At 34.3% G+C, this 14,154-nt stretch overlaps 1 protein-coding gene across 1 annotated transcript in view; it reads left to right on the top strand.

Annotated features, from left to right (window-relative positions):
• Positions 1-14,154, top strand: part of ANO3 (anoctamin 3) — a 451,354-nt gene that overhangs the window by 13,987 nt on the left and 423,213 nt on the right. The window contains exons 2-3 of the mRNA XM_057749054.1: positions 6,130-6,145; positions 11,110-11,126. Coding sequence (XP_057605037.1) covers positions 6,130-6,145; positions 11,110-11,126 — 33 coding nt within the window. The remainder of the gene's footprint in view (positions 1-6,129; positions 6,146-11,109; positions 11,127-14,154) is intronic.

The following is a 14,154-nucleotide window of genomic DNA, read 5'->3' as shown; positions in this document are numbered from 1 at the left end:
CTATTTGTGGGAGACCCATTTTAGCTTTCCTTTTTTTTTCTAGTCAAGGCCTCCAAACATTAGGCTGGGCCTATAGCCAAACAACCATTCTTAACTCATGGAAGTCTAGCAAACTCTGGCTTTAACCTCTGCTCTCTAGGTTCCTGACTGTATACCCTTTTGCAGCTAAAATAGATGAAAACTAAGCCTCATATAGAAGCTTAATGTGTCCCCAAGGCAACATTGAAATTTTCTCTTCCTCTCACTAAAGAGAAAAATTTATTTAATTTGTAGGAGGAGGAGGAAGTGGCTAATCTTAGACTGTTTACAGAAACTCCTCCAGGGGTCTCAGATTTGCCTAGCCTGATTCAGTTCTATTTCAGAGTGGAATCCATGTGGGTACTTCATGTTCCTGTTTTTTGTTTCATGCAGTCATGGGATCTAGGCATAAATTTATACTTGCATAACTACCGAGAGATGTCATATTTAACAATCTGGTTAGGATCTGGGACAAAGATTCTTTCACACTCTGTGTAAAGACGCTGTAGCTCTAGAAGTTGTTGATATTAATGACTTTCTATGTTCCTGTATTTTCTGGATATCCCGGGCGCTAATGTTAATGGATTTTATCTTCCTTATATGAGGAAACTGATGTTAGTAGATAAAACTATATTCTCTGGGAGTTTGTCTGACTGATTCACAACCATAGAGTATTTTATTGATTTAGAAGGGAGACTGTGCTTGCCCAATTTGGTGGACTTTAGGACTTTAGTTAGGAATTCTGGACTTACTTTTTGGGTTTGGGGAAAGATATGAAGCTAGAACTGAGACCTGAGGCAATTACGATGTAAGAGCCTGGAGCTGTCAGTGACTGTCTGTGGAGCAAACTGAGAGGAAGTGGAGCCAAGGGATGGATATTACTGTAATCTTTCAGTATTAATCGGTCTCTAACTGAAGCTGGTCTGAATCCAAAGTTCAATTAAATTAAGTCTGTTATTTCTTAAAGTTAGCTTATATCAGGATTTATATAGCTATTTATAGTTTGCTACTATAGGAAATATTTTTCCTCTGCGTCTTCTCTTAGAAAACCCTTTCCTTTTCTTCAGAATTTCTCTCAAGTATCTCTTTCTCTGTGAAGCTCTTTTTGACACAGCTTGATAGCTGATTAATCTATCATAATCTTTATCATATAACATAATGACATTTTTATTTAGCTACATCTTTTATATTTTAAATTACTGTAATTACTTTTATAATATTTATTTAGGGCCTGTTCTGTGCCACATTGTGTTCAATTTGGGGGATTGATCAAGACAAACATGATTTGTGCTCTGAGTGAACTATTGAGCTGACAGGTTATTGATTATTAAAGGTATGATGTGTGTTTTAGTCAAAGGAAGAACTAGGGAAGTCATGGAATATGGCTAATAAACAAATTATTACATATGTGACATATTTGGGGAGTCACAAAAAGAGGGAATTGCACAGTGCTAAGTAAGTATGATGATTCCTAGAGGGCAAGATTGGCTTCTTGATCATGGTGTTTTGTTTTAAATTACTGGGAGCTATTTCTACTCTTATATACAACAGAAACTAAAAAAAAAAAAATTGCTGAATTAGTGCATGACTCAGAACATACTCATCTCTGAATCTTTCTTGACTAACACCACTCCACAGAGATCTTAAATATTCATTGAATATGCATCTTTACATTAATTTATTTCTTAACTCTTTGGGAGTTGAGGCTTGGCATTCATAAGCCATGTATCTTAGATCTTCAAAGATTTCCCAAATCAAAACTGAAGAAATATTTACCAAAGCAGATAAATTCTTCCTGAATCACAGTATCACCAAAGGCCACATATGTAACACCATGTGACCACAGCCCATGCTTGCCATCTTTTCAGTTTTCACTAACATTTTAGCATCTATGTTGTAAAAATGTTACATTGACTAGAGAGTTCATTAGAACAGTTAATAAATACTTTTCTTATTTCCATATGCACCATATTGTAGATTATGTTCAAGTGATAGATAAACACTCTTGAGAGTATCTAAAACTATTATGCCCAGGCTAAGAACCAAGGGTTTATTATATCTATCAGCTTTATTTTTTCTTCTAATCCAGTATCTTTAGTCAGACTTTCATTCTGCCTTGTGCCAGGGCCAATTTTTCAAAAGAAACTTTTGCGTATGTGACTTTCAATAGTTATTGTTTACTTAAATGATGAATGAAGAAAAGATGAGAAATAAAAATAACATTATAAGCTGATGCTTGGCTTTGATCAGAAGCTAAGTGAATCATATACTATTCAATTTTGTAAAGTCAATAAATCATAAGTGAATCATATTGTGGATTTTCGATGTAGTCAAGCATATAGAAACCATGAATATATCAAGTTCATGAATGTTATGTTTGTGGAGTAGTAATACATTTAATTCAGTGAGACTGTAAGTTACATGAAGGGGTAATGATTTGTATATTTAAACTATGTAAATAAAACATTGAATATATTTGCGTCTGTTTCCCATCCATAGAATCAATATGCGAGGTAATATTTTATAAATGTCCCTCAAAGCCTTTGAGGTCTTAACATACAGCTTATCAAATGAAAGATTAACCAGTAGTAAAACCCTATTGGAGTTGTACTAATGGTTTTATGCAGAACACTCTCATTTACGCTTATAGTCTATTGTTACCTTTATATTCATCTATAAAAACATCATTTAGAGTTTGGGATGCAGCTGATGTTGGAATAGAATTAAGCCAGCTGATCCCCTGGAGGTTAGGTTCAAGCTATTAGCTTCCTTGATATTAATATTTAACCTTGATATTAATATATTAATCATATAACTGGTTGAGTATAGAAGAGTCAGCAACAAAAATTTCTTAAATGTATCTTAGCCAGAATTTCTAACTGACCTCAAATAATCTTCTAAGTTATATTTATTTCCATAATTCCATTCATTAATGTGTTATTTTACAAAACGCTTTTTAAAATCTCACATGGTAGAGCTTGATCTGTAAAACAGTTTAGTGGGGAGACAGACACTTAAATCTTCTACTAAAGTGCAACATAATTAGTTCTGTAGTAAATTCGTGAATAGTGTGTTGTGGAAACAGTACTGGGAGTGATAAGTTCTGACAGAGAGAGTTGGGAAAGAAGCTGCAGAGAAAGTACACTGTAGAGGAGACATTTGAACAGACTCCTTATGAATACAGTTTTTCCATAGAGTTAAAGTATGAGGGTGGTAAAGTAGTCCAGGTAAAGGGAATATCATGGTGCACCACAGAAAAGCATGAGAAAGAAACCTGCAGTTGAGAAATCAAAATCAGTCTTTAAAGCCACCCCAAAACCACCAGAGATATTCAATCATTCCTCTGAATTCCTAGAACATTTTTCATATATTTGGTAAAAGAGTTTTTTATGAGTCTCTTAGGACACTTCCTTCATTATACTTTGTTCTTCAAGGCAGGGACCATTTCTGATTTACTTGGCAAAACATACACTTCCTTGGCAGCAGTTCAGGACATAGTTGTTAAATGGATAGTAGTATAGCTGGACTATGGGTTATGTGAGACAGAGATTGAAAGATAAGAAGGTTAAGTTGGGCCAATTTGTGATTGGATTTGAATGTCAAAACAAGCAGTTTAGCTTTTATTCTTTTTGAGAAGACAAGCCACCAAGGGTGTTAAAAGAGGTTAGTGACACAATCTAAGCTATGCTATTGATAATTCCAAAGGAAGAAAAGCTATTTTCTTTTATCTCCAAATGAAGGCTAATTATTTTAGTAAAAAATGTTTTAGTATGGCCACACACAACTCAGGTTTATTAATAATTAAAGTGACTTGTGAATAGTTAGAGGTGGATGTGGACAGTGTTTCTTCCTTGTTACCCATTATAATGAAATCAACATATACTGCTACATACAAACCACTTATTAACAGACTAGTGTAAAAGAGTCATTCCAGTTCTGTAAGTTTCTGAAGTCCTACTGCCTGTCCTTTTAGTTGATCCAGTAGTGCCTTGAGTGAAAGATTTATCTGAGGCAACACAAGAATATTCTAAGGGCAGGATTCACCTAATTGGAGTCAGGCACTTAAATACCTTTTGAGTTAAGAGCTGTAAAACAGGACTGTTTGGAATTTATATCCAGAGAACCATTCTTAAGAAATCTGGAATAGGGGTTCCCAGATTTGTATATACCCTATTATGTAAAGGCAAAAATGTCTTTGTACTGTTTCTACATAAACTATGTTTTAAGCATCACTCTTTTCACCAATAAAAAATCACATCTAGCATCCATTGTTTTAATTGATAAATTGTTGATGTTGACTGAAAATAATAATAGTGAAGAACTGGTAGTAACTGATTCTAGAGTGTGGATTATCTCTAGCAATACCCACTCTCCTAGGGTGTAGAGTATTGGAACAAAGAAAGAGACCCCTACACATACATCTCTCACACACATGTGCACACACCCACCCACTTAGATGCATGCACAAACTCATCACATCACATCTTGTTTGCAAAGGCATATTAAAGTAAATTTTAAAGTACAGAATATCCTTTAAGAATGTGGATGTATTTTTTCTTTGGTTACTGTGCTAATATTTCTATACATTAATCTGTCAAGTCTGTCTTCTCTGCTCTTGAACAATAACAGAGGCCAATTCTTCTGCTTTTGCCAGTCACACTCAGGTTTATAAGAATCAAGATTTCAGAAATTAAAAAGTTCAGAAAATAATATGATTTGAAAACTTCAACCTTTCATGCAGTTCAAAGTTTAACTTATCTTCTGCTATAGATTTAACATTTGCTTCCCCTAAAATTCATAATGAAACCCTAACCCCTGATGGGATGATATTAGAAGTTGGAGCCATTAGGAGGTGTTTAGGTCACGAGGATGAAGCCCCCATGAATGGAATAAGTGCCCTTACAAAAGAGACCCCAAAGAGCTCCCTGTTCCCTTCCTCCATATGGGAACAAAATGAAAAGATGACCATTTAGGAAGTAGGTCCTCACCAGACACAAATCTGCTGGAACCATGATCTTGAACTTCTTAGCCTCCAGAACTATGAGAAATGTGTGCTTATAAACCATTCAGTTTGTGGTATTTTTGTTAAAGCAGCCCAAATTTCTAATACACCTTCTCTGGACTGAGAACAGCAGAAAAACAGCAGTGGGGAAGCGGGGACAGGGGTGGTTGCCTTATATTCACTGCTTATTCACCTTACTTTTCCATTCCTCTTCCAGTTTTTATGACATGTGGGCTCTTCCAGAGCTGGTAGATGGTGGGAAGATGAAGCACAAAGGTATTACCTGACTAGTACTATCGTAATCAGACCTTTGATTGCCCAAATGCAATCCTCTCTTTTCTCTGTCTCCCTCTCTCTCTCTCTCTCTCTGTGTGTGTGTCTCTTATTCTTATGGAATAGTTTTTGAGGATTTTCTGGAGAGTCTCTCTGATCCCAACATCCACACCTCCCCTGGAGTTTTTACTCCACCCTCCCTGGGAGATTGGTTTCAGTCCCCTGCTCACACTTTATAAAGCCTCCTCAGTTCCCACATACAGAATTTGCACAGGCCTTTTCTTAGAAAAATTGTCTCACTTTGGCAGACATTCTTCACAGGCAGGTTCCTTTAAAGGTGTCTGGGGCTCTATTCCTTCCAAGTATTTGCCTAGCCCACAGGATAACACAATAATATTACACGCAGCACATTCCAGAAAGGTAAGCAGCTAAGTAGCTACACTCTAGTTTTCTCTATTTGCTTTGTCATTAGGGACAGCTCTAGCTCCTATGTCCTTCAGAATTTTCCAGGAACAAAAGTAAGATATTGATTTCTTTGCATGGCAACCCTAGAGAACACAGGTCAGTTTCTCCTGAGAAGACATTTATCACTTGCTACTCCAGGCTCTTGAAGCTCTAAGAACCTTTCATTGCTGGAGCTCATGTGTGGATGAAAAGCAGGTCTTTACCTGAAGTCACACTCACTCTCTGGACTAGTTTTCTTGAATCTGCCACGTTTCGTTTGAGATAGAGGTGAAGTACACTGGGGAGGTGTACAGACTATACAGCAGGCTAACACTTTTCCTCTGTCTTCACTCTTTTTTCACTGTTAATTTCCTTTATTGTCTTATATTTAGACAGGAGTTGAAAGATGTGTTAAGGGAAGCAGCCATGTGCTTTATAATCTATAAATGTGCCTGGCATCTTTCTTTGGAATGTGGGGGTACATTTTACCTATTGTTTTCAGCTTTGGTGCCTCTTTCTAAACTGGAAAAAAAAAATGGAAAAAAGCTTGTTTTGCATCCTATTAGACATTCTACAGCTGATTAAATACTCATATTGTATCTAAGAGGCAGGTATTATCTTCATTTTACAGTTATGGAAATGGATGTGGAGCTCATTATCTCTCCAAGAGGCAGACTCAGCTATAAATCTGGTGTGTCTTAGCTCTAAAGCCCAAACATGACCCTACTCAGTTCTGAAATGTTTGAGCAAGGAGGCTGCTGACAGAATAGACACTGATTTGTGACTAAAAGGTCATTATCTGAACAATAGATATTTTCTCAAGGAAAGGCTCTATATTCTAGAAGATTCCTCTGAAAATCTGAGTTTAAGTAACTTGACTACCAAGTTGTTTTGAATTTATCAGGCTTTAAGCATAGGCCTCAGTGATTTCTATAGACATTAAATTGTATATCCATATTTCCAAGTAAAATGGCAGTTGAATCAAAGCTACAAATCCATGCCTAAAAAGCCATTGTCTAAGACCCAAGCAAAAGCTTAAGTTTCATATGTGTCCTCTTCTAGTAGTTTTTGTTCTTTCCCATGTTAAAGAAAAATCCAAAAACCTTTTAAGAAAAATGGCGGTACATGCATATATGAAAAGGGCAGAGATAGCAAGAAATAGTGATAGCCAACAATGATATACTGTTGTAGTTTCCCAGTTACAATTCAACTTTTACGATTTAGTTTTCTATTGAATATATCATAGAAACAAACTATTTCTGATTGAGCAGAAGATATTATGCAAACATAATTTGATTATTATACATTTGGAAATTTGGTTTAATTAGTAATTTGGAATGTTTCAAATGTAGGTTTATATGGATGTAATACTCTTTTAATTGTGTTTCCAATTTATGTTACTTGAATCTTGCATGTGTGTGCAAAATCCAGCTTGCAGTCAAAAATGTCACCTCTCCCAGTATTTCCTAACATGATACGTGATTCAATCCATCCATCTCCAAATGCATATATTACATCATTAGAAGTAATACATAGTTAGACTTCTTAAAAAAAAGTCAGAAATCTGGTATTTGTTAATAAACTTGGTCTGCGGTTCTAAGTAAACTTTTTATCTCCGTTTTCACTGCTTCTATAAAAATATCATCAACACTGTTTCTTTCCTGGGTAGTATCAGAAAAATTTAGTTTATATTTTAACATAAACTAGCCTCCCCAAGGAAAAGACAAGGTGGTGTGTAGAGGATATCAGCATAATTATTATTTGACAAATGAAAATGATTTTATGTTCTTGGTGCAAAGCTGTTTCGGAGGCTGAAGAGAAAAATATGTACAAGGACAAATTAATCAGAATATTCTCAATCAAAACTATCCAGCTCAAGGTTAGAGAGTTACTTATTCTCGTTTAGGGATTAGATGTATAGAGATTTTGACATGCTGGGACATTATGTGCATTGAAATGTCAAGTGAGGCACTGAACAGGTGAATGAACATATAGGAAAGAAGCATTTTAGTGTGACTTTGTACTTTCGTTTTGGTAATTTAATAGCTAATTTAACTGTTTCAGTTAATTATAGTTGATTTCTAAAATAAAGTCAAATTAATAGGGAATGTAGTACCCAGAGAAATCATTTTATAAGGATTAAGGGTTTAAAAATAATAAAACTTATTTTTTAAAGTATAAATGCCTTGTAATAAATCAGATTCTTAAATGCAGAACTGATATTCTAAGGTTTTTTTTTTTTTTGTCTATAACCTTTAGAAGTTTGAAAGGAAAACCTTAGCAATACCTCTTTTCTGTACCTACTGCCTAATTGCTTCATTAAGTGTTGATGTGGGTTTAAATTCACGTGCCTCTCTCTGCCAACCATCTTGCATGACTCCTTCAACTTCTTCAACTTCTCTGCTTCAACTTCTCTGCTCCTCCAAAGTGTCATCTTTAATGATAATAATAATGACATTAATAAGAATAAATTCATTAAGTACTTGGTGTCAGGCATTGTCTTACATGCTTTTTATAATTTAATTTATTTAATCCTTATAATGGGTCAATGAAGAAGTTACTATAATGGAGAAGAAACAACTGAGGCACAGAGATGTTAAAGAGGTTGCCCATGATCACTTAATTTGTAAGTGGCAAAGCAAGGGGGATACAAAGATGGCTAATTTGCTCTTAATACCAATACTAGGTTACAACAAGGTCAGTAAAAGGTAGAACTAGAAAAGATGACCTCTGGGCATTTTACTTTTATTAATATAATCCATTATAGGTGAACACTGAAATCTCTATGAGCTAATGATGTCAAAATCCCTGCAGATGGTTTGCATGATTAAATATATAATACCAAGCTTTTTAGGCTATATTTGCTAAGCATTGAGCATGGAGGCTCCCCCACAGAGAGCCACAATTCTGCAGATCAGTTGACTGAGGGGAATTGAATGATTTATAAAATATGAAAGTAAATGTCAAAATTAAAAGTATTTCCAAATATCATGAAGATGTTGTTAACCCTTACTGAAGGAACAAAAAAATGTCCTAAGGTATCCAAAGCATCTTTTTAAAGGCTATTTTGATTAATATTTTAGTTTTACACAAATATTTATTGTTTTGCACACATAACTATATTTTTAAAAATCAAAACAATTAGCATGTCCTTGTGTTGGATCTGAATGAAGCAGCAGCCTTAGGTAGAGCCATCATGAGACACAACAGCCAAGATAAAAAGGCATTAAGGTGATTTTACTTTTGTCATGTATTTTCAGTTTTCAGATTCATTAAATTTATTTCATTTTGTAGCATCTGAAGAATATGTGATACCTTTAATTTGTATTCTAACCCTTTGCTTCAAAGGATCTCCTTCTTTAATTTCCATGTTTCTTCTGACTATTGAGGAACAACTTGGGCTGTTGTTGCCCTTGTGGAGGAGAGGAAATGGGTGGAGGTGGTGGGTGTGGGTGTACTTAGTGTGACTCTAGCTTGTTATTCATCCTCAATTGGAATTTTCCTCAGAAAAAAAGAGTCTTATAAGAGATTAGTTTAGGAAGAAATCCATGTTATAGCGGAAAAGATGCTGAAATTGGAGTTGGAAGAACTGGGTCTGTCACTTGGTAAATTTGTAACTGCAAACAAAATAAGTAACTGTTGGAGCCAGTATAGCTTTAACTTTATAATGGGAATAGCTTTGATCCCACAAGACTGATATTGTCATTAAGTGAGCTAACAGATATGAGAGTGCTGGGTGAACTGTGAAAAACTGATTATATGCAAATGCATAATAAGTAATAAATTAATGTAGTATAGCTGCAGTTGTGATAACATTAATAGTGATAGTAGTAATTTAGTGACATTCAACACCAGATGCCCCGTACTTTGTTTAAAGACCTTTGATATTGCTTTATCACAACTGGAGAGAAAATTCAATTTCAGTGGCATCAGTGGATTCTTTTCACATTTTACAGAGCAGTTATTATATTCTTGACAAGGTCAACAGTTGACTTTAAAGGTCAAGTAGAAATGTCCGTGATATAAACAAGTCAATTTTGCAGTGAGTCTTGGGATGAGTGAATTGGGCTAAAAATATTCTTTAGATGTCTACAGTAAAAAGCATTTATCAACTGGACTAGCCAGTTCTGGAGTTTCTCATACCAAGGACACCTAAAACCCAACTGATCTGTCTCATTAGTTATTTTCAGACATTTCCACATTTATCAAGAAAGAGCATCAATCCTCTGGGATTAAAATATTATTTAAATGAATCTGTTGCTCTCATAACTCCCAACCATTGAACTCCATGATAGTAACATTTCTAACAGGATCTTAACTCAATGACAACGTTACCATGAATAACTTTCTCTGTTAGGGTGGAGAAAGCAGCAGAAATATGGCCCCACTTGCCATGCAGTCAGGAATTACCTGGAAACAAAGATTAAAAGAAATAGGTGTGTCAGACTATTGAAATGAAGAAAAATCAATTCTGCCTTCCCTAAGGAGACTGCATTGAATTTTGGTTAGATTATTACCTCTTCATTTCAATTTGAGCCCTCTTTTCTAAGGCCTACAAAATTTAAGATTATAATATAATCTCTTTAAGATTGTGTATCATAGTTAATGAATTGCCCTGAATAATAGCAGTGATTTTTTAAGGGAAGTAGATTTATTTTCTACTCTTTTTTTTTTTTTTTTTGCAGTGGAGAATTGAAGACCCTGTTTGTCAAGCAGCTCCCCACTTATTCCCTAAATTGATATAGGTTGATCAAGTCCTACAAACATTTTAGTGTGAATAATACTAACTCATCCTACGTGAATGTGATGACAGCTAATAAACAGAAACATTTAATAAATGAATTCATAAACTTTTACGTAAACTAATAAATTATACCTTCCTCCTAACAAAGAGTGAATTTATTGATGTTGGTTTTGTATGTTCCTCATTTCTATTAAATATAAACCTTCTCCCTGTGGTCAGACATGCTGTTAAGATGCACTCCTAGTCTCCCATCACTCCTCCTTGACAATGTCTCTCTTGGGGAAAAAAAAATCTCTGTTAAATAATAGGTACTTAGAAGTTTGTAAGTCTTGGATAAGACTTTTTTTTAACTGAACTAAAGATTTCTTCCTTGAGCATAAAACTTGGGAATAAACAATATAAATTTATACATCTTGTGTATTCTGGGAGTAACAGTAGCTAAAAACTTGAGCATTAGGTTATATTCTGGCTCAGAATTACTGGTGGGAATTACCTATTTCTTTTAGTCTTTGTTTCCAGATAATTCCTGATTGCATGGCAAGTGGGACCATACTTCTGCTTTCTCCACCCTAACAGAGAAACTTACTCATGGTAATGTTGTCATTGAGTTAAGATCCTGTTAGAATAGTGTGTTACCATCATAGAGTTCAATGGTTGGGAGGTATGAGAACAACAGATTCATTTAAGGCAAATTCATTCATTAAGGCAAATGAGGCAGTGGAAAAAAGTAGGGGCAGAGGTCTGTCCTGTCTAGACCTAATCAAGACTATTTTCATGCAATAAGAAGTTTTCCTGTAAAATAAGAAGTAAATTCTTGTAGCAACTCAAGCAGTTACATAAATGTTACCACTTCTTCATTTATTTTCTGTATTTTTATGCATCTTTCATATGTGTGCACTTGTCCAAACACATGTATGTGCATATACACACATACATACTACTCCTGTGATAGCGTATACACTAGGAAAAAATGCCACCTTAATTCAAATTGAAGGCTTCAAATATATGTAGCTACATAAATTTCCCCAAGCCAATATTTGACATCATTCTTTCTAGATTCACATCCACCTCCATCCAATCATTTTCCAAAACTTCTGAGAATATCAGAAATACATAGCAAGCAGCTTTATATTAATCAGCATTAATTTAATTGGCTGATATATGAAGTATACAATGCTACCTTCTTCTCTTATGTTAACAGGTTTTTAAGCTTATGAATATTTACCCAGTTTTCAATGACTGCAATTAGATGTTTTTCAGGAATGTTCTTTGTACAAATATGGTCACTTGAGCAACTTTTGCACTTTTATTTTGATGAGAGCAAAAATTTCTTCTTTCCTCAGTAATGTGCACCTTTATTTAAAATATCTTCTGAGTATCTATATATATAAAGTACCATAAATAACATGCATTCATAATCCAGATGATAAGTTCTTTTTTGTTTCTGTGGTTTGAAGAAATTTGGGAAAGAAAGTGAAAGAGTTGGGTTTTGCAGAAAAGTTAAAGTTTATAAAAGTGGAGAAAATGGAGGAGAGGCAAAGGAGGCAGTGGAAAAAAGTGGGGGCAGAGGTCTGCCCTGCTAGACCTAATCAAGACTATTTTCATGCAATAAGAAGTTTTCCTGTAAAACAAGAAGTAAATTCTTACAGTATCTCAAATGATAGATTACTGATTTTGATAAGGTAACTTTCTAGTATTACCCTGAGGAATCTCTTTTAGCTCTGTTCAGTTAGAACATGTCATTCACTTGGTGGTAATTGCCCTTTCTCACATGAGCCTGTGGCAAAAATGGGGTAACCTTGCTTAGGATTTTTCAGGAACTGTAAGGAAAGAGACTCTAATTCTGAGATAATAAGCACTAAGGATAATATCAGCCTGGAAATATCAGTTGCCAGTGTGGAAAATAGTCTTGGGAATACTCTTCTCTTATAATAATAAAACTAACCTCAAGTTATACTTGGGAAAAGTTAAAATTTTCTGCTTTTTTTAATAAAATAACAATATTTATTTTAAATGATATACTTTGATTTATGTGTAAATTAATAAAGGTGAGATTAAGCTGTTTGTATATCTGATGTTTTAAAAAGGTCTGCTTCAAAGAATTAGTCTTTATTCATTTAAATTTGCATCTGTCTCTCTCTTCAAAGTGCATTACATTGAAGTATGTTTTGATTTGAACTCTATTTGGACTACTGCAAGTTTAATTAGATTTCCGAATCCAGAATGTAATTTGGCTTCTCCATATATGGCTTTTAAAAGCAAATAATTTTAGATATTTGTTCTGAACGTTAGAAAAAAAAGGAAAATTAGTTTTAATTTTGCAAAGGTTTTGGTAATAGAGGAGAGTTTTGAAAGGTAATTTTCATGTATATGACCTTTCATGTTATACCAGCATACTGATTTCCAAACAAATGTTTGTCCCTTGAAATGCAATTTTCAATACAATATGTTATGCCGCTCTCCTAAATTGTAAAAATTTTAAAAAGTTAAAAATATCACCGTTGTCTAAACCATATATATATGTTTGTGTATTTGTTAATGTAAATAAGTAACAACATTGATTTTTTTTTTCTATTTTGGAGATTAAAGGTGGGCAGTGGTGGTACTTGTAACATAGGCTAGCACCTTCTAGCTTTCCATGAATTTACAACTGCCATGCTTCATCATCTTCTTTCCAGCGGAGAACTATTGATGTTAGGTGTGGATTGTGGCAAAAATATTCCTCATCATAACAGTAATCACAAAATAGACGTCATGACTGCTAACTAGCAGTATTTGGGCATCTGCTCTACACCCAGAGCCACAATCTCAGCAATAGTTTGATTCCTCTTCATACTCCTTCCTCTACTCAATTTCTTTTCCTTCTCCTCTTCAACATAATATTTTAAAATAAACTTTTCCAAAAAAGATTTAGATTTATGAAAAGATACAGGAAATAATACAGGGAGCTCCCATATATACCACACATGGTTTTCCCTGTTACTAATGTCTTGCATCAATTTGGTGCATTTGTACAGTTAATAAACCAATATTGATCTATTATTAATTAAATTCCATGTTTCATTCAGATTCTCTTAGTTTTTACCTATAGTTCTTTGGTTGTTTCAGAATTTTATCCATTATACCACAATACTTGTATTTGTCAAGTTTCCTTAAGGCTCCTCTTGGCTGTGACGATTTTAAAAACTTTCCTTGTTTTTGATGATCTTTATAGTTTTGAGAACTAGTCAGCTATTTTGTAGAAAATCCCTCGATATGTATTTGTCTTATACTTATCTCATGTTTAGACTGGGATTATGTGTTTGGGGGAGGAAGACCACAGAGGTAAAATAGAATTTTCATCACATAGTGTCAAGGTTATACTATCAACATTACTTATCCCTGTTGAAATCAACCTTCATCACCTGGATGAAGCAGTGTTTGTCATGTTTCTCTATTAGAACGTTTTCATTTTTTTTCCTCTTTACCATACTGTAGTCTTTAGAAAGAATTCACTAGGTGCAGCCCATACTTATAGAGTAAGGAGTTATGTTCCACCTCCTTGAAGGAATAGTATTTAGATAAGTTATTTCGAGTTCTTCTGTATGGGAGATTTGTTCATTTTTCCTCATTTGTTTAGATATTAATTTATTTTTATCAGTATGGACACATGCATACTTATTTTATATTTTGG

Source organism: Hippopotamus amphibius, chromosome 9 (genome assembly GCF_030028045.1).
Source record: "Hippopotamus amphibius kiboko isolate mHipAmp2 chromosome 9, mHipAmp2.hap2, whole genome shotgun sequence".
In the NCBI taxonomy this organism is placed as follows: Eukaryota; Metazoa; Chordata; class Mammalia; order Artiodactyla; family Hippopotamidae; genus Hippopotamus; species Hippopotamus amphibius.
This window is presented reverse-complemented; position numbering and strand designations above follow the sequence as displayed.